Here is a 26,940-nt window from a genome sequence, read left to right on the forward strand (position 1 = left end):
AACAAAATTTTCAAGCCCACCTTTTATTTTTCTGAATTGTAAATGTAACTGTCTGATAATTCCATTTTTTTCAGTTCTTTGTGTCTTCTTATTGTCAATTCTGCTCCCATTCATAGTGCTGTCTTTCCTTGTTACTTAGTTATCTTTGGCCTTGTGCTGGTCCACATATTTGAAAAGGACTTGAAAGAATAATCTGTAGCTTAGAATAGTATTTCTCCTCCAGAAAGCATTTTAGTTTTCTCTTCCAGACCCCTGGGAGTACTACCAGTATAGGACCACCTTAATCCAAATTCCTGAATCCAAATCCAGTGAAAGGGAATGTTACCCTTTAGCTCCCAACTTTGAATGGAATAGAAAGCACTTATTCAGGTTTTCCACTTTGGATGGGAGTGGGGAATCTGCAAAAGCCACGGCTCATTTTTGTCGCTGTTACTTCTGAACTAATTTGGGTGGAGGAAGGATTGAATCCAAGGGACTCTACCACTGGGCTACATTTCCTGACGTTTCTTTCTTCCTTTTTTCCTTTCTTTCTTTCTTTCTTCCTTTCTTTCTTTTTTAAAGCCAGGGTTTTCACTAAGTTGCCAAGACTGACCTCAAACAAGCAATCCTCCTGCCTCAACCCCATCCCCACCCACCAAGCCCCTGGGTTTACAGGGGTGTGCCACTGCACCCAGCTGAATTAATTTTCTCTAAAGGCAGAGTAGTATTGAGCACAGGGCTTACCTCTCTGAGTTCTCACTTCCTCAGAGATTTATTGCCCCAAAATTCCTTATTACTTTGTTACCTCTTCAATAATTTTAAGAAAATGTTTATTTCATCCAGCTTACTTTTTTGTCCTCAGCAAAAAAGTTCATTTAAATTAATCAGTTTTCCAATACCAGTAGATGTCCCTTCTCCCATTTTTCCTCAAAAAAATGGACTGTGTGAGGTCCATAGCTATGAATTTTCCCATTTTACAGATGAGAAAATGAGGGTCAGAAATTTTATCCAAGTGAAATGATGTCTAAGGGGAAGACCTGAGCATTGAATCAAGATTGTTCTAAAGCCAAAGCCCATAGTTTTCCCACTGTACTATGCTTGGGAATGGGAAAGAAGAACAGAAAAGTTATTTCTTTGCACATGTCCAGGAAGGACATGAGCAAAAGTTCAGAGACAAATGAGAGAGCTGGATCACGGCTGCCATGAACAGATGCATCCAGGAGAGCAGAGCTGCCATGTTGAAAGGAGTCTCCTCAAGTGACAATAGCTGGCCAGGGAGAGTGGGTGATCTCTGTTGGTGTGGAGGTTCCTGTTGAAAGAAATTTGACCCTCTTGGGGAGATAGGTGTCCCTTCTTGATCTGGAGAGCACAGGGAACAGATGAGCACCCCAGAGGCTGGGCATCCATGTCCAAGAAGGTGACTCCACAGAGCAGAAGGTGCTACTAGGAGACATTAGATGGCCCCATGGTAGAAGGACCTCAGAGGAAGGCCAGCCTGCAGCTTTAGGATTCAACCTGGTGGGAGCTACCTATATTCCTCTCTCCTTCCTGCCCTCCTGTCTTCTTACTGCCACCAGGAGATGACCTAGCAGCCACTCCAAAACACCCTGGTGCCAGACCTCCAAGTTTATGAAAGCATAAACACATTCTATAATTACTGCCCCCCCACAAGCCAGTCGCTGCCTTTTTGCTGAACAGCAGAGAGAGTCTCTTCAAATTCTTCCCCTAAGCAGAGCGGAGGGCAGAGAGCAACTCTCCACTCTCCCCCTCTGGACTCTCATTCTCAAGGAAAGTATGGATTTCCCTAAAGTTTAAGACCTCTGCTGAGCCAAGCTCTTTAAAAAGTGATGATTTACACCCCTCTAGGAATTTCCTTTTGAACATGGTAATTTTCTAAGATTCATTTCCATACCATCCATGCAGGAGGCACATTAAAGTGCCCAGGTAAGTTCTAGTCTGACCTCGAAGGCTCAGCAAGGACCCTACCATGGGGGAGTAGAGAGAGGCAGACTGGGAGCTCAGTCTGGGCAGGGGTGAGGACAAGAGACATGGCTGGCCCAGGGGCCCACGTAGGTAGTGCAGCAAGTCTTTGGCATGCCCTGGAAGATTTACCTCCCACGGTGTCCCCAAGTACCCCTGTTCACTGGACTGGGCTAAGATGTATGCATTCTCTTCTTGCAGATTTTTGTACTCTTCCTTTCCTCTGTTGGGGTTGATGTTCCGTTGAGATTAATAGTCGATTGAGTCATTTGAAAGGGGCCCTTTGACAAAGAGAAAGCAATAGATAAGCCCTGCCTGTCAGCCTCAGCCGCCCTCCTCTCTACACTAACCAGTTCTGCTCTGTAGCCAAGAAGGCCTGGGTCCTTTATTTCATCCACCCATCACCGTGCAGCAGACGGAGAGGGTCTCTCCTGCCTCCTGCCTGTCAGCCATGCACTCAAGGTCTTTGAGGGGATCAAGGAGAAATGGGGAAAAGGGTTGTTCTCAGAATATGGAATAACCTGTGCTCCTCTGTTCTCTGTTCCTCCCTCCCTGAAGGGTGGTAGAAAGAGCATAAGTTCTGAAGGTAGACCACTTGGGCTCAAATTCCAACCCTCCTGTTAATTAGTTGTGCAATTTGACAGTTTTACTTAACTTCTCTCAGCCTTAATTTCTTAATCTGAAAAATGGGAATGACCGTAGAACCCGTCTCCTGGGCTTATTGGGAAAATTAAACAAACTAATTCTTGGAGCAGTACATGTCCCATCGCGAGTGTTCATACATGATGATTATTCAAGTTCTCCCCCACCCCCTGCAGTAGAGCAGAGCAACCCCTCCCTGTCAACTGCACCTGGAGCGGCAGTTGTATTTCCTGCAGAGGATGCAGGTGGGGCTGCCCAAGAAGCCATGTGGAGCCCTGAGGCTGACCCTGTATGGTCCCTTCCCTGCCCACTGCAGCCACATTGGGCCTAGAATGCAAAAGGTTGCTGGAAGGTCCGGGGCTATAGAAGCTATAAAAGGAGGGTTCAGGGGCTGGGGTTGTAGCTCAGTGGTACAGTGTTTGATCCTCAGCACCACATAATAAATAAAATAAAGTTAATTTTTAAAAATCACAGGTTTTTTTTTTTTTTTTTTTTTTTAAAGGGAGGGCTCAGAGCAAAGAGGCTTGTGTTATAGGGTAACATGTGCAGCCACATCAGGGTTATGGGGCCACTGTCTGCACCATAGTGACCCCGAAGCCCGTCCACCTCCCTCCTGTCTGCATTAGAATCCAAACTAAATTAAATACTGGTCAACAAGTAATGCATGCCACTGGGGCCGGAGGAGGCGCTGATTACTAAGGAAACCTGGAAGTCTGGCTGTCGCATTATCCCATCTCCCTGGCAGGAGCCAGGAAAGAGCAAGGGTGAAGTGACCGGGTGGCGGGGAGAAGTAAAATGCCAAGGCATGGGCCTGGGTCCTTCAATGGGGAGGGCTGGGTGGCTTCCAAGTGTCCTGTTTTCTGCCCTCAAGAAGCAAGAAGCTAGCTGCTAAGATGGGCCCCACAAGAATGAAAAGTCAGAGAAGCTACAAGGAACTTTGCAGGGTTGTTTACCAGAAGTGTAAAATGCACAGGACCCTCAGATGTCTTTGAAAATGAGGGACACAGAGTAGATGGTCTCTCACTTAACTCTGTTGTTATTGATTTTTTTTAAATTTTTTATTATGGAAATTCTCAAATATACAAATGTAGAGTGAATGGCAAAAGAACCCCCGCTACCCCCTACCTGCTTCCACACATTGCCAAGTTTTCCCTAGAGTATTCTGAAGTGAATTCCAGATGTGTCATTTCACCCATGAATACTCCAATAGGCACAGAATAGATGACTTTTTTTTAAAGATTTTTTTGTAGCTCTGTCCTGCTCCGTGTGTGTGATGGCGAATGTCAGAGGGTTTTCCTAAAGGGTTGAGCAGAGAGCAGTATGTCCATGCCCATCCTCGGTTGTAGGTGAGGGTTTTACACACACACCAGCAGCAGCTCCAGGACCATCTCAGTTGCTTGGGAACTGTCCCACTGATCCTAGCAGGTCTCAGCTCAGGCAGGGCTGGTTGAATCTGCTTTGACATGGGGGGTCTGAAAGGCAGAGACTGAAAGAGAGTCAGAGAAGGGTCCACTTATTCATAAAATGTGCCATGAAACCCTACAGTAGCAGGCCCTGGACTAGGTGCTGGAGAAGTAGAGGAGACCCACAGTGACAAACCCTCTGCTGTCACTGGCTTATACTGGAGGGCAGGGGAGAGATGGGGAGGGTGCTATGCCAGGGTGTCACACAGAGAGCCTCTAATTCAGAACCAGAGGGCAGAAGATGGAGAGAAAGAAGCAAAGGCTCAGAGAATCAGAAACCCCCAGAGGCTAAAGAGGCCAGGTGTCAGAGGCCACATCCTGCTGATGACTGCAGGAGCAGTCTCCTCACCCTAGCACAGCCTCAGGTGGGCTCCAAACCAGCTGGAGTTCAACACACAACTCCATTTCCACCTTCCAAAGCAAAAGAAATACTTTGGGGGAATGATCAGAACTCAGTTGAATTTACTAAACGGAATCAAACCAAGCCCAGAAGCGCTGAGCCTGGGGCTGGAAGCTTGTAAGATGTGAAAGGATTCTTCTGGGTTTTCCACGGCTCAATGGAAACAATAAATTGGCCCCAGGCCCTGGAACAAGTTTTAAGTGCCTGAGATGAGGAAGTAGTTAAGTGTTTTGGGGACCCAGGAATTTAGTCCTGCTACAGGCTTAAGAGGAAAACTGCCTTAGAAATAAAGACTGAATTTAGCCTGCCACCTCAAAAGTGGTATGTCCACTAAAGCAGAATTGCAGAAGTAAAGATCCCTTTTCAGGATGGTGACGTTAGACTCATAATATGCCTACTATGCACCTAGGTGGGTACCATACATGCTGTCATGGAGCTAACTTTGTGCCTGGAAATACATGAACCCAGTATCATGTGAATGCTGTGCTGTGGAATCTACAAGAGCTTGTTAACCACTCATCAGGAAATGTCATGATTCCTGTTTTTGTAGCTGAAGGAGCTGAGGCTCAGAGGACTCCATTACTGCCCTGAAGTCACAGAACAAGAGAGGGAGGAGCAGGTTTGCAATCTGGAGCCTTGTGACTCCAAAGCCTATGTTCTTTGTGTGATACCACATTGTCCCAAGCTCAGGGTCACATAAAAGAGGGACAGGTAACTGTGAAACCACCAGCAGCAGTGCAAGGCAAGTGAGATGGAGCCAGGCTGTGCCTGAGGAGACTGGAGAAGGGCTATGGTGTTGGAACTCCCAAAGGAAGAACCAGAACTTACAGGTAAACCTACACTGTCAGCAGCCCAGCCATGACCCAAGTTGTTTTATGCAAAAGAATAACTAAGCTCCGTCTGCTACCTCACAGTTGGTAAAGTGCTCTGATGCACTTGACTTTCATAACAGTCCCATGAGGTAGGCTATTGCTGTTTGTTTTCTAGACTAGTAAACTGAGGCCCAGGAAGCTTGTGACTGCCTGAGGTCTCTTAGTTGGGTAGAGGAGCACATGGAATTCAACCCAGGTCTGTCTGACTCCAAAGCCTGTACCAGGTGAGTCCACCAGGAGGGTGGGACAGAGGCTGGGCCTGCCATGGACAGGGTTCCTGTACCTTGTGGAGCTGTACCTGGCACCCTATAAGACCCTACAAGACCTTGTAAAAGTCTAAAACTGAGAGGGGTTTAGTTTCATGAAGAGGGAGAACTTTCTAGTTATTAGATTTGAGGATAGGGAAGAGCAGAAAGAAGAAGCCCAAGATGGCGGAGGGTCCTGCAGCAGCACAGGGTGAAGGGGAGAAGAGCCAGGTAAGATGCCAAAAGGGCAGTTGGAGCAGCCTGGATTTACCAGGGTATGGGCAGTGGAGAGCAGTGTGTGAAGAATGGGGACACCTGGTGGCCATGGATAGGGTCCAGTAACCAAATTACTTAGCACCTCAATCTGTCCTAAGCTGGAGCCAAGATCCCTCTCATCCCATGTTCTTGAATCTTGCCCATTTCTGCCTCCTTCCTGTCTCCACCTCTACTGCCATCTCAGTGGGATCCACAGAAGACAGAAACAGAGGGCGACTAGCAGAGGTGAGACTGGGCCTCAGTGAGGGTCCACATCAACAATGAATGTTCAGTCCACACTGCCCAACCCTGCTTCTGCATCATCGCTCCCTGTCACTTCCATGGATTTCAACCTCAGTACTTTACCCCTGGAGTGCTAATGGTGTTTGACCTTGGCCACATAGGCCTTGGCTGCACGGCCATTCTGGAGTCCCTCCCGCTGTCTCCCACTCCCACAGCGGGCACAAGTTGTAGGAGCCCTCCCTTCTGTAATGTGTGCCCATTGTGGCCCTAAACAAGGGCTTGTTGAGGCTCTTGCTCCACTGTAGAGTTGAGGTAGCACATCCCTGTCCAAGAAAGGCCTGCTGGACCAGGGCGGCAGAAGGCAGAAGCTGCCCCAGGGAGTGGGGCTGCTGTGATGCACATATGGCGCAGGAGAAGCAGATGGTACGGGCCTGCGGGAAGAGGTCTCTGAGGGAGCACTGTTGTTCCAGCAAACACGTGTTCTGTTCCTCATGGCTCTTTCCCCAGACTCCCAAGAGTGTGGGGAGACAATAGGAATTAGTTTCCTGAAGTCTGAGATTAGGGAGGATAGACTAACCCAGGCCCAGCTTCATGAAGAGCATATGTATCTAGACTGGAGTAGGACTTGGACACGCTATGTGGCTTAGCCCACCTGGGGACACCATCCAGGTGAAGGCATCTGCCCTCTCCATATCTGATGAGGTTCAGGCTGAGTGGCTTCACAGATCTGGGGCCTCAGCCTTCTACCTTCTACTTGTTTCCTCCAAAATACAAATGTCCTTGAAGGCCACACTTTGAGCAAGCACATCCAGAGAGCAAGGAACAACTGACTGAATATTTAAATGTCACCATCACCATCAATGACCAAATCCCAGTTTTCATTTGGATATTTTCCCATTGCCTGAAAAACAGTAGTGAATCTAATTACACGGTTACATGTCCTTCCTGGTTTTCATCTGCAGGTGGCTGGCACTTGCTATTCCATCCCTCTCTGGTTTTCACATTGGTTTGCTGTCATCTCACCCTCTCTATAAAAGTCCAAGTCTTTCCTGGGGACCATGTGAGCCAAAGGAATTCTGTCTCTACAGGAAGCCAGCTTCATTCAACTTTGTGATGTCACTACCCTGGTCATCTTTTTGGGTGACAAGGCTGTCACTGGCAGCCCTCTGGTCATGATAGGAATAGACTCAGATACAAGAACTTCTTGGACCAAGTGACAACATGAGGGTCTTCAAGGATTAGGATTGGGAAAAAGAGGCCTAGAACAAAGCTGAGTCCAAAAAGGATTACCAGTTGGTGTGAGGCATTATGCTCAGTCCTAATTAATTGTAGCATGGAAACTCCATTTGCTTCTTTTTCACATCTGCCTGGTGGTTCCTGATAGATATTCTTGTTTATCTTTGTTATTCCATCTTTCATTTTCCAGGGACAATGAATACATAGATAGTCTTTACCTATGATATCTGGGGGCTGGGTCTTGGGGGCAGGGTCTATCTCTTTTTTTAATTTTTATTTTTTCTTATTTTATTTTATTATTTATTTATTTATTTATTTATTTTTGTCTGTTAGCTCTCACTCATGGTTGCTTGCTTCCTTGTTATTTTTTTTTTTCCTTCATCTGTGGGAATTCTGGAAAGCTAGGCTTAGGATGTTTATCACTGGGCAGGATTGAAATAGTTTGCCTATCAGTGCTGCCATCCTGGGATCACTTCAGCTCATTTCCAGGACCTAACTTAACTCGAAGTTCTCCATTTCTGCTGTTAGCTCAAGGATCAGTTTCCATTGACCAATCGCAGATCACCAGGCTCTTGCTGACCTAGGCCTCAGAGCAACAGTGTTCTTCCCCTCACTTCCAGCTCCCTCCTCCCAGTTGTGATCTTGCCTTATGATTGGTTCCTTTCTATTGGGGGTAAAATTTCTCCTACGTCAAGTAAACCCCCAAATACAGCAAAAGCATATTCAGGATAGAGATGTTTTGCAGTAGATGGTCCTCTGATGATCTGGTCTGAATGAGCAGTTCCACTGATGATCTATTCATAGTTCATTCACTCATTCAGCAAATATCCCGAGTGACTAGCATGTACCAGACATGGTTGTAGGTATTGAGGGCACAGTTTCTGCCTTCCTAGAGCTTGCGGTTTGCTTCAAGAAAGAATTGGCACTGGGGGTCAATCCAGTCCATGGAACACAGTCCAGGGGAGTTGCTTTATCTCACACATTCATGAACAACAGAGTCCCCACTATGCATCACACAACATGTTAGGCACCAGGGATTCAGGCACAGGTAACCTGTCCTCAGATTGCTCTTATCCCAGTGGGGAAAACAGACGTTTGAGGAAACACATCAGGGCATAAAGGGGTAAGTGCTCCAATGGAAGTGGAAGATAGGAATGAGTGCTACTCTGCTTGGAGGAGTCAGGGAAAGCCTAGGGAGGTGACAATAGAAGAACATCTGAAAAGACGAGTGTGAGTTTTCTGGCAAAGAGTGAGAGACAGCAGAGCACACCCAGCAGAGAGGAGAGCCTGGGTAGAGGCTTGGAGTCGTGGGAGACTCTAAGTGCAAAGTGCCTCTGGGAGCACCAGTGGGCACAGTGTGGCAGGGGTAGGTAGCAGAAGGGAGGGGCCGGAGCTTTACTGGAGATGTACCCAGAAGCTGCCCCACTTCCCAAGACTGAGTGCCACTCCCAGATCCTCCCTTCCCCACACCAGCCTCATAATGAGTCAGTTACTGAGTCTAGCAGATTCTGCTTCCTAAGTAGTACTTACCTGGCGCCTCATTCCCATCTCCACTGCCACTGTTCAGGCCTTATCATTTCCTGCCTGGACAGGTGCAGCAGCCTGCTAACTGGTTTTACTCTCCTTCCCATCCAGTCTGCTCTCCATGTTTTCAGGGTGATCTTTCAAAGATGAATATTTGATCATATCCATCCCCTGCTTAACCTCCTTCATGGGCTCCCCATTATTTTCAGGAGTAAGTTGGATTAATCTAGAAGAACCTTCATGTGACCACCTCTCCAGCCTCATCTCCCAGCTACTTTTAATCCAGCCAGCGCTTTCTCATAGATCCTTCACAGCTCAGGATCAGCCTGTGCCACCACCTCAGGAGAGCCTCTGACCACCCTCCAGTTTGATTTAGAGGCCCCTCCTTTGTACTCACACAGGACCCTGCGTACATCCTTCTCATAGCATTGTGATATTGCCTGTCATCATGATTAACTTGTCTGTCTTCCCTGTGAGGTCATAAGCTCTTTGAGGACAAGGACATGCCTGTCTAACTAGCTTTGTATCCCAGTGCCTAACAAAGTATGAACATAGGTAAACACCCTGCAGATGTTTGATGAATCAATCAGTCAAAACGGTAGAAATATGTAGATTAGTGCAGGTGTGTGTGTGTGTGTGTGTGTGTGTGTGTGTGTACACACATGAAGTAAACACAATGGTCAGACCATCCCCCTGGACTATCAGGCAGGCTCTCTCTTTTGGTTCTTGGTTTCTTCATTGTGTAATAACTGAAGCTGGTAGTCTGTGAATCTGCAGCTCTGTGACCCATGGAAGAACATGGTTTCAAGCAGTGATCCTCAAAGTGTGATCCCATGAGCACCAACATAAATGATACTGATGATCTTAGAATGCAAATTCTCAAGTGTTACTTCAAGTGCCAGCGGTCTATGTTTTGCCAAGCCTGTTAGACAATTCTGGTGCACACTAAAATTTGAGAACCATCACTCTGAGTATGGCCTTTGTCACTCAGCATAATTGCCACTGAGATGGCAAGTCAAGGAGATTACCACAGACCAAGAGTGATGTCCAGCTCTTCAGGAGCCTGAAGTTGAGATAGGCTGTGACACTGCAGGACAGGGCCAACCCAGCAATGACCAGGAAGGGTGGCACAACCTCTTCTCCAGGAGTGTCTACAGGCAGAGCCCAGAGATAGCTCCCTTAGCACCTGAGAGTCTCCTAGGAGGGTTTCAAGAATCACACCACTTGAAGGTCCCCTGCTGTGCTGAGACTATTCTTAGTCCAGTGGATTATCAAGCCCTTTGGTTCATCTCTCTTAAGCAGGGTGTACTGTGAAAGAAGAAGGCCCTGGTCGGACAAGCCTGGCTCCTCTGGATTAGTTGATGATCCCAAGCACGTTACTTAACCTCTCTAAGCTTCAGTTTCCTCATCTGAAATATGAGACTGGTATGTCCTAAGGTTGTTGTGAAGATTGAATGGCTCATATTTTTTTTTTCTTTTAGGCACTTTTTATTTTCCAAAAAAAAAATTGTCGTTAATATATAAACATTTCATTCTCTCAAAAAATTCTACAACTATACAGCCGTTTGCTCCATTATTTGCATAGGAAATGACCACAATACAAAAATAAGAGGGAAAAAGAAGCAAAACAGCAACTAATTTATGCTTTTCACGTATGTCTCCACGTATAAACATTTTGAAGCCTCTTACAAAATTATTTACAACGTTTGTCATCTATTTACACGTTAAGAGCAACTTTTCTAACAAACAAAACTATAACTTATCAAGTTATGAAAATTGTCTTCTAAAAAAACTTACTATATTACCACAAAATAAATAAAGATAAACAATATTTTAAAAACAAAATTAAATTTTCATTTCAATTAAGACCCCTTTTGGCATTTTGCTTATTATTCTGCCCTTTGGTTAACAGCATCAGCATCACATTACTATTTTATATTGCATATATGTGGCACTTGCTTCCTTAAGTTTTCAACATATCATTGATATTTAAAGGCAGACACTGAGTCAGTATTAACAACAGATTAACTAAACTGCACTGTAATTTAGATAAAATTACTATGTCTCACTGTATATTACATGCAAAATCCACATAAACTGTCATTTAACCAACAGAACTGCACAAGCAAACACCTTGGTATATGAAAACTGCATCATAAATTCAACGTTTCCATATGTGAAAACTGCATCATAAATTCAACACCGTCATGTGAAAACTGCATTAAGTCCTTCCTTTAAAAAATGATAATGTTTAGCTTATTGTAAGGGGTTTAACTTTTGTATATTGAAACTATCTTTAAGCTCTTCAGTTTACAATTCATAAAAAACATCTTTCATATTTAAAATAAACAATCCTATTTTAATCAGGGCATGAAATTTGCTTTTTCTAAAAGTTCATTTGAATGATTATTCCTTCCCCCTAAGAAATGAATTTGGTAACGTTTTGATGAATGGCTCATATTGATGCCCAGTAAAAAGAAACTGTTACTAAAGTATCACTGCAGTTGTTATTAGGCTTCCCTGCTCTGAGCCTCCTGTCTCTGATTCCACCCCAGGAGGGGGCGTTTCAGAGGACCTGCAAGGTTCCAAAATGCAACTCAGCCTTTTGGCTCCTGGTTTCACTGTTAGGACTCACTTTGCAGGTGAGCAGGAAAGCACCTAGCTGCAGGGACCCAGGTGGAGGTGGGGAGGGGTGTTGGTAAAAGAAGGACTGATGTGGAGCTTTCATTTCCCCAGTTCCCTCCTTGGCAATCAACAGTTGTGGAAGAATTATGGCTAAACAGATGCCCTAGATCTGATCACCTGTGAAGTTATCTTCCCCTTTCCCTTTAATCTGACTGCTGTTTGCCATGTTGACTTCTCAGGAGCCACAGCTTTGGACCAGAGTAACTAGTAGTAGAGTCTGGGTCCATTTCCCAGTTCTGCAACTGACTAGTTAAATGACCTCAGTCATATAGTCATCTGCAACTGACTAGTTAAATGACCTCGGTCATATAGTCAGATTTCTCTTCTTGCCTTGCTTTGTTTGTTTGTTTGTTTGTTTGTTTGTTGTGGTGCTAGGAACTGAACCTAGGGACTCGAATGTGCTAGGCAAATACTCTACCTCTATCCAGGCTATATTTCTTAACCAGTTTGTGCCTCAGTTTTCTCATTTGTGAAATAAGCATATTAATAGTATTTACTCCTTTGGGTGACTGGGAGGAGCAAATGAAATGCTATATGCTCACTACCTGACATGATGTGAGTTTAAAATATACACACATAGAGGACAGCAGTGCTGCTACCTAGGAGGGGACTTGGGACACTGAAAGAGGCTGCACAGGCGTTTGTCAAGAGGCAAACACATCAGTCCAGGCCGGGGTTTTTTGTTTGTTTGTTTGTTTGTTTGGGTTTTTTGTTTGTTTGAAGCCAGGTGCACTTAATCACTGAGCCACATCCCCAACCCTTTTTGTATTTTATTAGAGAGAGGGTCTCACTCAGTTGCTTAGCACCTCTCTGGTTATTGAGGCTGGCTTTGAACTTGTGATCCTCCTGCCTCAGCCTCCCGAGCCGCTGGGATTACAGGCAAGAGTCACCATGCCTGGCCAGGCTGGTGTTTTGGTGTCCTCCAGAGTGGTCTACGATTTTCCTTTGCCCCTGGACAGAGAGGAAGCCTCAACCAAATCTGTGGAACTCGCTATGGTGGCCCAGGCTTCTTTGAGAACTCTCCTTACCCTGACCCCACCGAACAGAACAGCTTCTGGCCCTACCCCATCCCCAACACCAGGGGCTCCAGGAAGCCAAAAGTTCAGGGGCATCCTGGTGCTGAAGGTGGGTGCAGGACAGGATGTGGCATGAGGCTGAGACATCTCTTTTCAGATACTCACCAGTGTCTCTTTCATTGAGCCCCCTAAATGTGCTGTGTCTTGGTCTCCAGTCAGTGTCGACTCCCCACAAGGCAGGTAGCCTTGTCCCTGCCCAAGAGGCAGGCAGAATTGGACAGGGAAGCCTGGCTTGCACTTATCTCCTGGCACCTGGAGGAGGAAATGAAGGCAGCAATTAATTGTACAAGGCGGGTGGTTTGTGCAGCTTAAGTTCAGATAAAAAGTTTAATTATCCCTAAGCCCTAATACAAATTAATTAGCCTTCCATATTAGGAGGGTAAGCTTCCCTGCTCTTGCCTCAGTCCAGACATCACTGTGGATTACCGAGGATGCATGAGGAGAGAGGAGGCAGAGAAGCATGCAGTCCTCCATCGCCACCTGCTCAGGGCAGACAGCTGCTCCTCATTGACCCCAGGAGAGGTGTGGATGGATTCCTGAGTCTGGTGTGAGCCCGGAGCTCACCTGTACCTGGGATGTAGCCTCCAGAAAGAGTTTTCCGTCTCTGCCCACAAAGCAGGGGTGGGACCTGGAAGAGAGTCCTCATTCACACAGATAGAGGAGGACAAGTGAATAGGCCCTGGATTTAGTTATTGTCCCCTGGGTCGTGACTTCTCTATTTTTGTTTTTCTTATCTCACTCTAAGAAATTCCACAGAGAAAATAAGCCCAAGACTCCATCAGGACTTAAAGTCATGGCTGTGCTCCCGCTCAGGTGGGACCTAGGAGAGGATATGGGATGAAGGTCCCTGCCCATCATGGTCATTACAATTATAATTAACTGCAGCTTAATGAGTGTTTGCGGTCTAACAGGCAGAGTCTTTACACCAACATGCGAGGTGGGTTTCAGTCATTAACTCGTACATTCCACAAACTTTTATTGAAATGCTTTGAGCAGGGGAATGGTGTACTTGGATTTGCATTTGAAGAATATGCTTATGAATTAAAGGGGAACAAAGGTAGAAGTGAGAAATCTGGTTAAGAGCCCTTTTCAGAAGTACAGTCTAGAAATAATGGTGGTCTGGATCCAGGGCTTATTTTATAAACACTCATGAAGCTCTTACTATGTGCCAGGCAGAGCACTTTTACAAATAGTAACTCATTTAATTTATCACAACAATTCTGTGAAGCACATCCCATTATTTTATCATTGCCAGGCAACCAAGGACAGAGAAGGTAAGTAACATGCCCAGGGTGGACCAGCTAGTGATCAGCAGAACCAGGATTTGCCTCAAGCAGTCTGGTGCACAGAATGCTTTTGACCACTATACTGTATTGCTTGTGGGGTGGGGTTGGGGGTGGAGAAGAGGGGGTAAGTTCTAGCTGACTCCCAGAGTCCTCTTCCAGGACCATCACTTCCTGACACCCCCACCCCCACCCCGCCCAGGAGAAGCTGGAAATGAAAGAGCAGGGGAATGGGAACCAAACTAACCCAGCTGGAAACCCAGTAGAGGGTTCTTCCTCTGGCAGGGCAGCTTGTTTTGAGCCCTGCTGATAAAGTTCCTAGGACAGGCTCTGGTACAAGGTACACTGCTGGCTTCCATGCTTCCATCCCCACCCACTTTTCTTCAGGCCAAACATTCCTGTTCCTTTGTTTCCCTTGAGATGATTTCCAGATCATTCAAATCCCAGTGTCCAGGTCAGTTCACCAATGTCCTTTAGTGCCTGGAATTCAACACAGCAGCCTGGAAATAGTCCACGCAAAGGAGAGAGGTTGGCCCACCTACTCCCTTTTTCTGCTAAATTAAAGTTTTAGCAGTTATTACTGGTGGCCAAGGCTGAAGTTAAATTCCTCAGTGATTTTGAACATAGACTCCTGTTAAGCCAGGTTCCTCCCATCAGCTATACAAGCCATTGATTATTTGAATAGAAATGCTGGTGGTGTCATTTGTCTTTGTTAAAATTAAACTGTTTGGTTTCTCCCATGATTACACCCCGTTAAAATCCTTTTGACTCCTAAAGACTCCAATTCATAGTAGCTCTGTCATTTAGAAATTGGAAAAAATTACCTTAAAACAATCAGCAGTAGCATCATCATCATAATCATCTTCAAATCCCAATGAAAAAAATGAAAGAAAGGAAAGAAGTTTCAGCAACAATAATAATTTGTTAGTAAGCAGAGTCAAAGAACGGAACTACTAACCAAGAAAGGTCAGAGGTCCAGCTGGCCCTCAGTAAGGACTGGAACAGGAACTCAAACTCTCTAACTTTCCTTTCCTCCTCTCATCTCTTTCTGCATGGCAGCCTTCGTCCTCTCTAACTACTCCCTGTTTTTTTCTGATGGCAGAAAGCATAGCTGCCAACAGTTCCAGAGTTATATTTGTTGCTGTTTCTTTCTTTTAAAGAGATTGATCTGGTCCAAAAGGAACAATCCAAGAAAGAGGAAAAGAGACTCAACCTCATTAGCCATCAGGAAAATGAAACTCAAACTCAGACTGAGATGTCTGCACAGAACACACACCTGAAATCCCAGTGACTCTCGAGTATGATGCCATCCTTGGGAACCTAGTGAGACCCTATCTCAAAATAAAACACAAAGGGGGCTGGGGATATAGTTCAGTGGTTAAGTACTCCTGGATTCGATCCCTAGTACAAAAACTAGAAATACCTAAAACCACTGAGATACCACTTCATATCCACCAGAATAGCGATAATGAAAAAGACAGATAATAAATGTTGTCTTAGGTAAGGAGAAATGGGACCCCTCATTCATCACTGATGGTGCAATTGAAAAACAGCCTGGCAGAGTCTCAAATGGTTAAATATTGTTACCACCTGACTCCTGGAGAACTGAAAACATGTCCACACAAAAGCTTTCTAAGCAAAAGTTCACAGTCATATTACTTCTAAAAGGTAAAAAGTGGAAACAACCAAAATATCTGCCAACTAATGAATGAATCAACAAAATGTGGTATGGTATATCCATACAATTGTTTATTGAGGCATAAAAAAGGATGAAGTACTGATATGTACTACAACATGAGTAAACTTTATGCTGAGTGAAAGAAGTCAGACACAAAAGGCCACAAATTATATGATTCATTTAGAGGAAACATCCAAAACAGGGAATCTATAGAGACAGAATCAGTGGTGACCTGGGAATAAGGGTGTAGAATGGTCACTGACAGCTAATGAACATGAAGTGTTTTTGTTTTTGATTTTGTTTTTGTTTTTCGGGGGATTAGGGTTATGAAAATGTTTAGACTGTGATTATGGAAACATAACTGTAAATACACACAAAAAAGTCTTTTGAAATGTATAATTTAAAAGGTTGATTTTTGTGGTATATAAATTGTATGTCAATAAAACTGTTAAAAAATAAACTGGGAAAGGAAATCATTGACCCAGCTTGGGTCCGATGCCCTATTTTGAACTTATTTGACTAGAGGAGTAGCAGGGGGAAGGTTTGCAAGACCGTGGCAGCTCCTCTGTGCAGTTTATGTCATAATGGTGAGAGGGGCACAGTTCCTGCAGGATATTAGTAGACAAAAAATAAGTGCCCACCACACTGACTACTTATGGAGAATTTACAGTCACCCAAACACCAAATGAAGTGTTTCTTCTAAATTATTAACACAACTCTGGAAACACCCATTTTATAGGTGGCATAGGATCAAATTAAATGACCCAGTATCATTTAGCAAGTTAGGAAGTAATACAGGGATAGGGTTCAAACTGAGATCTGACGCCAGTCTCTTCTCTCAATTATTAGGCCATGCTGCCTCCCTCTGGCTTTATACAAGTTGTTGAAAAATTCTGTAACACACCACTGGAGAACTAACTTTAGATCTATTCTTTGTTTCACTAAAGGAGACCCTTGCAACACGAAAACTGTGAGTTTCCTTTGCTGGCATAGGATTCCCCTTGATAATCTTGAAGAAGTTCCAGAAGTCTATAGAGATGGTTGCTCAACCCCTAAGAACCACATTGCTATCCACATCACCTTCCTAAGCTTGTCAAGGGTATAAAGAACTGGGACAAGAACACATCGTGTTCAAATCATGATGCAATAGGTCTGTAGCAGTCTCCTGATCCATCAGCCAGTTAACCTCACTCTCAAACAAGAAATCTGGTTAATTTGGCAAGATGTGTGCAGAGCAAACCAATATAGCTTATTTTCCAAGTGTTCACAAGCTGTCCACTTAATAATCTGCTCTTACATTCTGCCAGCAATCCCATGACAGAATTGATGGATGCCAAACCTGTCGGTCTGTGGTTTCTCGGATCCCCTTTCTCCATCTTTAAAAATATAAATACAACAGTTTTCCATCTCTGTTCTCTTTGTATTTCTCTGCTGCACCATGATTTCTCAGAGATCATGGGCAGTAGTTCTGCAACCCCATCTGCACAGTCCTCCTGTGTCCTGGGGGAGGGTCCATGTGGGCCTGTAATACAAGTCCACTGATTCCAGCTGCTCACTTGCCTGCTCTCCCTCCCGACTTCCAGCTCCACATCCTTCCTATGGGCACTTGTCCCAGCCTTTCCAAGATGAAGTTCATTCTTCATAGAGAAGGCAGAAGCACCTGGCAGTGGGGTTGTTTCTGCTTTCTGTCTGTCATAGGCTACCACAGCAGTAGATATAGCCCCTCCTGTTCTTTCTTCCAATGGATAAAACAACCTTTCTGTTGTCATTAGCGTTTCACTAGCCTTGGTCACTCTGAAACAGCTTTGGTCTCCCATACTCATGTGGCACTTCCTTTTCACCTGAGGCCATGGCTGCTTCTCAGTTGTGTCATCTGAAAATCCCAGCTTAATCCCAGGGATGGTTTGCTCTTCTCCAGCACTGTGATTGTTTGAATTTGGGACAATTAACTATGTTTTTAGAGTTTCCCACCAACAGAGATTTTGGATTCCATAATGCCTAGATAAAAGCTGTATATGTCACAATGGGATTATGATATAGGTTACTATTCTTACCTTCATTTTATAGATAAGGAAAGAGAGGCCCCAAGTACCAGTTCCCCAAAGTCACACAGTGACTAATGGTGGAATGGAGTTCTTGAACCCAGGTCATTTCACTGCAGAATCCAAGTTCTCATTCTCTTCACTTAAAGCCTGCCTTGCATGTCATGGCCAATGAGGCAAATCTGGCCACAAAGAGCCACGAGGAATGTAGTAGGCACTGATATTAGTGTGTGTCTGAGGAAGCTTAAGCAAGTACAAAGGCCTCAACTCTGAGGAGGAGGAAGACAGTTCTCAAAACAGGAATTGCTTCATAGGGTATCGAGGAGCTTAAATGAGATCATCCATTCATTCCCCTACAGTTGTCAACCACTGCCGCACCCTCCGCAAAGCCCCGAGCTTTTGGGGTGAGGACCTCAGAATTCTGAAACAGCTTGCCCATCCCCTTCCACATACTCTCAGGTTCCCTTCAGCACAAATGACTTTGAGCCTACTTTAGCAGCAACCATTCCTGGTCATGCTAAGCCTGTTTCTGCTCAGAGGCAGGGGAAATAATGTTTCTGGCTTTGGCCAGAGGAGTTATCACAGCTCTTTGCTTAATAAGGCCTTTAAATTATCTCAATAAAGAGGAGGCTAAACACTTAACCACTGTGGAGAGCATCTTATTGATTGGAGGAGGTAGGCTCTGGCCAGCTTGCCCGGGGCTGAGCGGGAGCCAGACCACACCAGTCCCAGTGGGCAGCTGCCAGGGTGTGAAGTACTTAAGGGAGTTTCTCCAAGCTCTGAGAGGAACCGGCACTGTCCCAATGTGACTTCACAGCTTAAGGGGCTGAGTTCCAGAGTTCATGGTCCCCCTCTGACACCAGTGTGGTCAATAGAAAATAAAAGCAAGAAGAGTAGATTTTAAGCCCATCTGAGAAAAGAAGGGCAATTAATGTGATGTCTCTGAGCCTCAATTCTTGCATCTGCACAACAGGGCTAAGGTCAGCCAGGGCTCAGGGGCTTAGGAGAGGTCCATCTGAAATAATGCTTTGTCAATTGCAAATCTCTACAGGAATAGAAAGCAGGTTTATTATTTTATTTTTATTATCATAAATGAGACTGTTGCTCTTTGGCTTAAAATTCATCCATGTCTCCTCACCATGGGATAAAGTCTGTACTCCTCACTGTGACCCACTAGACTACTGCATGCTCTGCCCTGCCTATCCCCTCAACCTCCTCCGGTATCACTCCCTACCTCCCTCCCTGATTCCAGTCCCACTGGCTGGTGGAGAGTTCCTAGAAAGAGTCATGCTCCTTCCTACTGCCTCAGGGTCTCTGTACTTTCTGTTCTTCTACCTGGCACACTTGTACCCAGGTATTTGCATAGCTGGATCCTTCATCTTCAGATCTCAGCCTCAGAGAGGCCTTTTCTGACCACACTACTGCCACCGGACGCAGCATCTACTTCTGTTCTCTTCATAGAAACAACTGCAAGCTACAGTCTTGTTGAAGTATTCACTTACTGTGTATGGTCCCTTGTAGGAAACTAGCTCTGTGAACATAAGGATCTGGTCTCTCTCCTTCACTCCTAAGTTGTACCACTGGACCTGGCACACAGTAGACACTCCAAAAAATATTTGAATAAATGAATGAATGGGTGAAGGACTGGCTGGAAAGCCTGACTTGTTTCCCATATGATCCCTTTCTTTCTTACACTCTGCTTCTCTCTCTCTCTCTCAGATATGGAGACATGGTGCCAAAGACAATTGCAGGAAAGATCTTCGGCTCCATCTGCTCCCTGAGTGGTGTTCTGGTCATTGCCCTGCCAGTCCCTGTGATTGTTTCCAACTTCAGCAGGATTTACCACCAGAATCAGAGAGCCGATAAACGCAGGGCACAAAAGGTAAGTTGAAGGCACAGGAATGGCAGTCGGGGTACCATAAAAGGAAGGGGGCAAAGGCAGGTTGTCAGGCCTGGGGTCCTTTGGAGGATCACTGTACAGATCGCCTCTACTTGGGAAGGTAAGGTAGCTTTGTGTCCCTAACTGCCCAGTGTCCTCCATTCCAGCCCCAGTCAGCTGCAAAATGCAACAAACCCTCCATTATCCGTAAGCTGATCATCCCCCTTTGGGATATTCTGTGGCAGTTCCTTGGTCCTTGGCTCTGCCCCGACTTCCTCAGCCATGACCACTGGCACTCAAGAGTCTCCTGGCTCTGCCCTCTCCCAGCCAAGAGCTTACTGGGAAACATAGTCTCGTTTTAATGTTCTATAATAGCCTATACAAAACCTAGTGACAAAAATAAGTGTACCAAGAACAACAATGAACACCATGAAAGGAGAACAGTCTGAGGCTACTGGCTTCAGGGATAAATGACACATTAGGTTTTAGTAAGCTTCAGGGCATCACAGGGTGAAGGCACAGAGCTTAACTGATGGTCAGGACTCACCATCAATCCTGAGGTCTAAATTATGCCCGGTGTGCACTCCTGAGGTCAGCAGGGAAGGGTGACGTGCAAGGGAGCCATGTGTAGAAAGGCTTGGGCTCTGAGGATGCTCATCTTCAGATCTCACAACTCGCCCTCAACCTCCATTCTGGAACAACCTGCCCTCTCAGCTAGCTCTCCCGCATCTGATTTTCTAAGGCATCTGGCTAGAGAAGGTGAGGCAGGAATTTGAGACAGCGTTCCTGTAAGGAAAGGACTGAGGGGAGTTTTCCATTTCCCTCCTGATCTGGGCTAAAGCTGGATACCCTTTGGCAGCATCTCTGCTTCCAAGGGGCAGGTGAGAGCCTCTGGATACAAAGGCAAGGAGGGAATCTCGCTAAAAGATTGACTTATGGAGACCTGGGCTTTTGTCTCCTTGTTTTATGCTCTCTTTCGTTCATTTACAGTACAAACATTTACTGAGCACCTATTACCGGCAGGCTTATTATTTCCTCCCACTTGCAAGGATAAGCCCTAGATGGTGGTAAGGCTTCAGTCTAGATCAAAAGACTCCAGAATTTCAGAACAAATCTGTTTATGCTATCTGTAACAAAGCCACAAATTTGTGAAAGCTAGCTCCAAAATGTATGACACTTACTATATTTTACAGAGGATAATATATAATAAAATATACACAATTTCTAATTATTTGGTAACCCATTGGTTCCTACCTCCAGCAAATCATGTGCCCTTGTTGTTAACTCCTCCTCCCTGTCCTCCTGTCCACCTCTTTCCAAGCTAAACTTATTTTTACTTATCTTGACCTGTTCTATAATGTCATTAGCCTTATGATTTCTCTTCTATTGTCCTCTCTGTCCCTTCTAGCACCCGTCTCCTATCTGTTCACCCAAGGATTTCCCCACCCATCCCAGAAATGAAAGTCTTATCTCCTTCCCTGTTGGAGTCAGCTGGCAAGTTTGAACAACGTCTAAATTCTTTACACAGTTCTATATAAAGGGGCAGGGAGAAACTGGAATCTTATATCCAAATCCAGGAGCCTGAGGCTGAAGGTTCAGGGATCCTGTCACACATACACCCCTCCACCCACCACCCCAAGCTGATGTAGGTTTTGGGCAGAGCAGGTGGGATACCCAGGAATTCTCAGCTTATATGGCAACAATCCATCACAGCTGGGCTCTAGGTAGCTCCGGCAGCCACTCTCCCCTCCCCACCCATACTCTTACTTCTTAGAGCATCTCATCTACAAAGAGTATAACAGTGGACATTTCCCTCTGGGACTGAATCAAGTTCATTGTGTGTGATTAGAATCCAGAAGGAGTCGTTCTGGCTTATTTCTCCCTCAAGCTGCTCAAGAATGGTGTCCCTTCCTCCCATCCTCCTCTCCATCTTCATCTCCCCTTGAAATCAGAATAAATATTTACAGTGTTTTCACCTAGCCTGGATACTGTTTCTCCTCAAGGTTGCTCTGCTCTGTCTCTTTCACCTTGGGCTTCCAGTGCCGAATCTGTCTTGGTGAGCCAAGGCAGGCAGGCCCAGATACTTCATGGGAGTGGAGAGCTGGGACTGGGAGGTCAGGGAGGTAATGCTAGTCCTCAGCTAGACCCCATGACTTGGGGCCGTCATGAAGGTAAGCTCCAGCTCATGAGACTTGAGCATAAAAAGTTCACATGGTCATCTCTATCTGTGGACATTGGTTTGCTTCAGTCTGCATGCCCTGAGTCAAGAGAAGTAGAGGTCAAGGGGGGAGATCTTGCAGTGCACAGGGAGAGGGACGTTTGGACCCTGTCTCCAGCCCTGGTGCATGCCCATATCCTTTGTTTATAATGGGATATTTTGATGGATAATCATAGATTCACATGTAGTTGTCAGAAATAATAAAGAGAGCCAGGTGTGGTGGCAAATGCCTATAATCACAGCAACTCGGGAAGAAGAGGCAGGGGGATCTCAGTTCAAAGCCAGCCTCAGCAATTTATTGAGACCTTAAGCAACTGAGTGAGACCTTGTCTCTAAACAAAGTGCAAAAAAGGACTGGGGATGTGGCTCAGTGGTTAAGCACCCCTGGGTTCAATCCCTGATACAAATACAAAATACAAAATACAAAAGAGAGAGAGAGAGAGAGAGAGGATAAAGAGAGATCCCTTATAGTTTGTCCAATTTTGCCCAAGGGTAATGTTTTCTAAAACTGTATAGTAAAATATCACATGGGGTGTGGACAATCATGCAATCCACCAACCTTATTCAAATTGTCTGGTTTTACTTGTACCTGTGTATGTGTTTTACAGTTTCATCACCTAAGTTGGTGCACAGTCCAATCACAGTGATACTAAACATTTCCAATACCATGAGGACCTTGTGTTGCCCTTTAATAACTACACCCCACCCCATCTTAACCCAACAACCACATATCTGTTTTCCATGTATAAAATGTTGTCACTTGCAAAATGTTATATAAATGGATTCATATGGTAGGTAACCTTTGGAGATTAACTTTTTTCATTCTACATAATTCCTAGAGTTTCAATCAAATTGTGTGTACCGATAACCATTTATTTTTATTGCTGAGTAGTATTCCATGATATGGATGTACCAGTTTAACTGTTGAAGAACATCTGGGATGATTAGTTTTCAATTGTTATAAATGAAGCTATTGTAAAGTGCACAGTTTTTTATGTAAATGCAAGCTTTACTTTATCTTCGATAAATGCCTTAGAGTGCAACTGCCTGTGCTTTCTTTTGACCCTTCCATTTCTTTCTCTTTCTTCTTCTTCTCCCTCTTCTGGAGCAAGAGATATAAATACTCATGGCCAAAGGGCACCTGTCAGCTAGACAACTAGAAAGCACTCAGTCTTGAAAGGCTTCACAGGAATTTCTAGGATTATGGTCTTGATCATAACAGTGTACCAGGGAAGCAGCAGCCTTCTTCCGGATCTCTCCAACCCTGGAAATGCAGTTTCCTGGGCTTTGCTCTTTAATTTTAGAAACTTGCATGATAGCAGTTAAAATTCAGAGAAGGAAACCAGGTGTGGTGGCAAGTTACAGTAATCCCACAGATTCAGGAGACTGAGACAGGAGGATTGCAAGTTTGAGACCAACCTCAGCGACTTAGCAAGACCTTGTCTCAAAATAAAAAATAAAAAGGTCTGAGGGTGTAGCTCAGTGGGATAGGATGCCCCTGGGTTCAATCCCCAGTACCACATAAAACAAAAACAAAAACAAAAGCAAAAAACAAAAAGCAGAAGAAAAAAGAAATTCAAGGAAGGTGGAGGAGGAAATACCACAGAAGGAACAATTGGCTTGAAGGAAGGTCCAAGCTTGCTAGTCCACTTCCTTGCCCTGGATAAGTCATATTCCCTCATACACTTCATTCTTCATTCTTTGAAATGGTGTAGATAACCTCCAAGTCCTCTTAACTTTCATACCATTCTTATGGTCAGAGAAGAAAGTAAAGCTGACCAGTCCATACAAGGATTGAGCCTGTACCAATGACTTTGTAAGCATAGATGTCTAGCCAACTATACATAATTATCCTCCTTACTTGGCCATCACAAAGTGCTTTATTCTTGAGCAAAGCATAACGCCCTGTGCTGGGTGCCAGAGATAAAAATATGCATCAGCCACAGGTCCTGGCCCTCAGGAGCTCAAAGCCAAGCCAAAGAACCCCAACAAATTCACATGTTGGGTATGGTTCTGTAAATACATCGCAAACCTCTTTATCTTTTGTGGGAAATGATTAAATGATACAGTGCATTTGATATGACAATCTGTTGCTTTAATAGAGCCCAGGGTAAGATAAGATTAAAAGAAGTGCCACAAAGGAGAACAGGAGAATCTTTCATCTCTAGAAAGTAATGAAGACAGACCCCAGATATGAAAGGTCTGGCTCTAAGTGGTGCAATCAGATTATATAAGGCTATAATGAGCTTGACACAATTGGATTTCCATATGCAGCTCTCAACACCTAGCACTCACCCAAAGCAATACAGTCACATGAGCAAACAAGGAGGAACTTGCTTGAATATAAATAAATATCTAGCCAAGGAGAGGGCTGGAGCAGGATTCCTGGGACCACTATTCTAACTAGACCTTGAATGAATGTTTTTTGTTCAAAGAGGAAGAACAGTGATAGGACTAACTTACTGGATTTTCTCTCCCAGGTTGTTCCCCTTTTCATTCTCTCCTTTATCTAAAGGAGCAGTTATCCTCAGATTTATGGCAGGATCTCCCCCACATTTAGAATTCCAGGGAAGGGAATGAATTGTCTCTGCAAGGAAATTCTGGCTAATGGGGGACTTTGCAGGAAACATATAGTATGTCCTTTGTACATCTCTAGACTGCCTGAACCCTTGAGCCCCTGGGCTCCTTTTAGCAGATGAACAAGCCTGACAGGATACTTGGGAGTAGGGGACACTTGGGGAAGAAGGTGACAAGAAATGAAAATTGCCACATTTTCTCAAGGACTCATCTGCTCAGAATCCATGCTGAAGTTACTTGTAGACTTGCCCAGAGGCAGGAGCAGGAAGCCCTCCACTCCAGGATGGGTCTGTGATCCTTGTGGGCTTTTCTGCTTCTTGAAGCAAGATCCTGGAACTGGGTCTACACCTACAGAGTCTAAACTTCAAGCTACATTTTTTAAACCAACAGGAACCCCTCTTTCCATTATCAAAGACTGTTTCCTCTTAGTCCCCTCTCTTTGGCTGTGCTGCTGTCATGGAGACACTGATGATCATTAGGAAGGAGAAGAGCAGCTAACATGTGAAGCATGTCCAGCCTTTCCCATTGCCTCTGCAAGCAAGAGAGGAGCTGAGACAGAGGTTCCACATAGTGGAGCTGGGGAGAGTTTCAACGGTCCTAGCTAAAGCCAAAGTGGTGTATGAAAATGTGTTCCATCCCCCGACCTCCACATACCTGTCGCCTCTCGTAAGCACTACATGCATTTCCACCAACATACACAACATAGTACACATATAGTGACACATCCAGGCATGAACTCCCAAAGACAGATATGCAATTGTAAATACATTTATTAACTTTAAGAAGTCTGACTCAGCGGGGGGGGGGGGGTGTACATCAGTAAACAAAAAACGCCTGCCCTCAAAGAATTTATATTCTAATGGGAGAAAGACACAGTAGCAGGGCAAGTATATAAAGCATTCTATATTCATATAAGTGCTAAGAGAAAAGCAGAAAGCAGAGAAAGTTAAGTACTGAGGAGCTCATATGCATTCCTCACTTTCCTTATAAAATTTGGGGACCTTATGATGCAGGGAACTGCACGGGAACCTATGAGAATCAAGACATCTGTCACATACTCTCCTTTAAAGCCCTTGAAATCTAGTTAGGAGATAATACTCAATTGAACAGCACTGCATAATACTGTGTGAAGGTCATGAAACGTTTGGGAGGAAAAAGAATTTGGATAGATGCTATTTCTCTGCCAGGTACACATAGGCTAAAAAACATGAGTGAAAGCTCCTTGGAATTCTCACCATGGCCAAGCTGCACAAAGTGGGTACACGGTGTCTCAGAGCCAGTCCCAGAGTCTCTAAGCAGAGATTCATGAGGTTGGGAAGCAGCAGACTCCTCCTTGTTGCCAGACATCACCTGGGAGGTCAGACTCTGGAAGCCCACTATTGCTGGCTTTGCCAGCCCTGTGTCTTTTTGTATCTTGATCTCCCTCACTATTTCATTATCTCTGCCCATCACAGAAGGCCCGCCTTGCCAGGATCCGTGTGGCCAAAACAGGAAGCTCCAACGCTTACCTGCACAGCAAGCGCAATGGGCTCCTCAACGAGGCACTGGAACTGGCGGTAGGTACCTAGAGGACCTGGTTGAGAACCATAAAGGAAAAGATAGGCCTGTTTTCTCTTTCTAAGGTCAGCAGCACTCCTATCCAAAAGCCCCAGTTTGAGCCCTGAGGAAGACATTTCCCAAATTTTCCACGTACCTCTCCTATGTGATATCACCAGTACCCCTAACCAGCCTTAGATAAAAGTCCCCTGATCCCAAGGTGAGCATGTTCTATGCTGACCCTAAATTTAACTCGTCTGGATTTTTCTGGTGCCCCCCAACCTGTGGAGAAATGAAGTTGCTGGAGAGAGGAGACATCACCAGCTTCACTCTCAGTCTCTCTTCTTCTCTCACTAGGGTACCCCAGAAGAGGAGCATATGGGCAAGACCACATCACTCATCGAGAGCCAGCACCACCATCTGCTGCACTGCCTGGAAAAGACCACTGTGAGTGCCAGTCCAATCTCCTTTTTCATCCCTGACCCCTGGCATTTCCTAGGGCTTTGCTCACATCCTCACCCTGCACTAGAAGTCAGTCTGTCCCCTTCAGATCCAAAAGGTAGTGATGAGGTCTGGCAACTCCCAGGAAGAAGACCTAAGAATCTGGAATGTACAGAGAATGGGAGAACTGCTCGGTCTTGCAGCATCGTAGAAAAGACCATTCCACTAACCTTCCCACACACTCCACCAGTCCTTACGGCCCTCTTCTTGATGGCTGAGGGCTAAGGACTCTGCCATCCATTTCTCAGTTCTGATGTATATTACCTTCAAAATCCAGGCCAAATTTTCCCAGGAAAGAAGAACGTTGATTTTTGTCCCACCCCTGGGGCCAGGTTAATGCAATCTGTGGGTCCCTTTCTGCCCTACATTCCTCTTGCAATGGAAGACAGTGAATGAAGGAGGTAGTGTGTGTATTTCTCTAGCCAGCATCTGTCCGCTCAAACCCCTCTCAGTGACCCTGCAATTCCTAGGGAGTTCAGATTCTGAACTCTGACTGTTAAAGTAGGTTTGGTGTAGGGTACTACAGCTGGAATGTGAATGATGCTTGTGCCTCACTAACAGCCTGAAAGAAAGGGCAGTAGGGCTAACCCTGGACCCTTGGCAGAAAGTGCTAAGAATAGTCGGTA

General features: G+C 45.1%; 1 protein-coding gene across 3 annotated transcripts in view; it reads left to right on the forward strand.

The window, feature by feature from the left end:
- Window positions 1-26,940, forward strand: part of Kcnd3 (potassium voltage-gated channel subfamily D member 3) — a 215,001-nt gene that overhangs the window by 179,883 nt on the left and 8,178 nt on the right. For all 3 annotated transcript variants that reach the window (XM_047566652.1, XM_047566633.1, XM_047566644.1), the window contains exons 3-5: window positions 19,323-19,485; window positions 25,732-25,833; window positions 26,171-26,260. In XM_047566652.1, the coding sequence (XP_047422608.1) occupies window positions 19,323-19,485; window positions 25,732-25,833; window positions 26,171-26,260 (355 nt within the window). The remainder of the gene's footprint in view (window positions 1-19,322; window positions 19,486-25,731; window positions 25,834-26,170; window positions 26,261-26,940) is intronic.

This window comes from Sciurus carolinensis, chromosome 1 (genome assembly GCF_902686445.1).
Source record: "Sciurus carolinensis chromosome 1, mSciCar1.2, whole genome shotgun sequence".
Classification (NCBI taxonomy): Eukaryota; Metazoa; Chordata; class Mammalia; order Rodentia; family Sciuridae; genus Sciurus; species Sciurus carolinensis.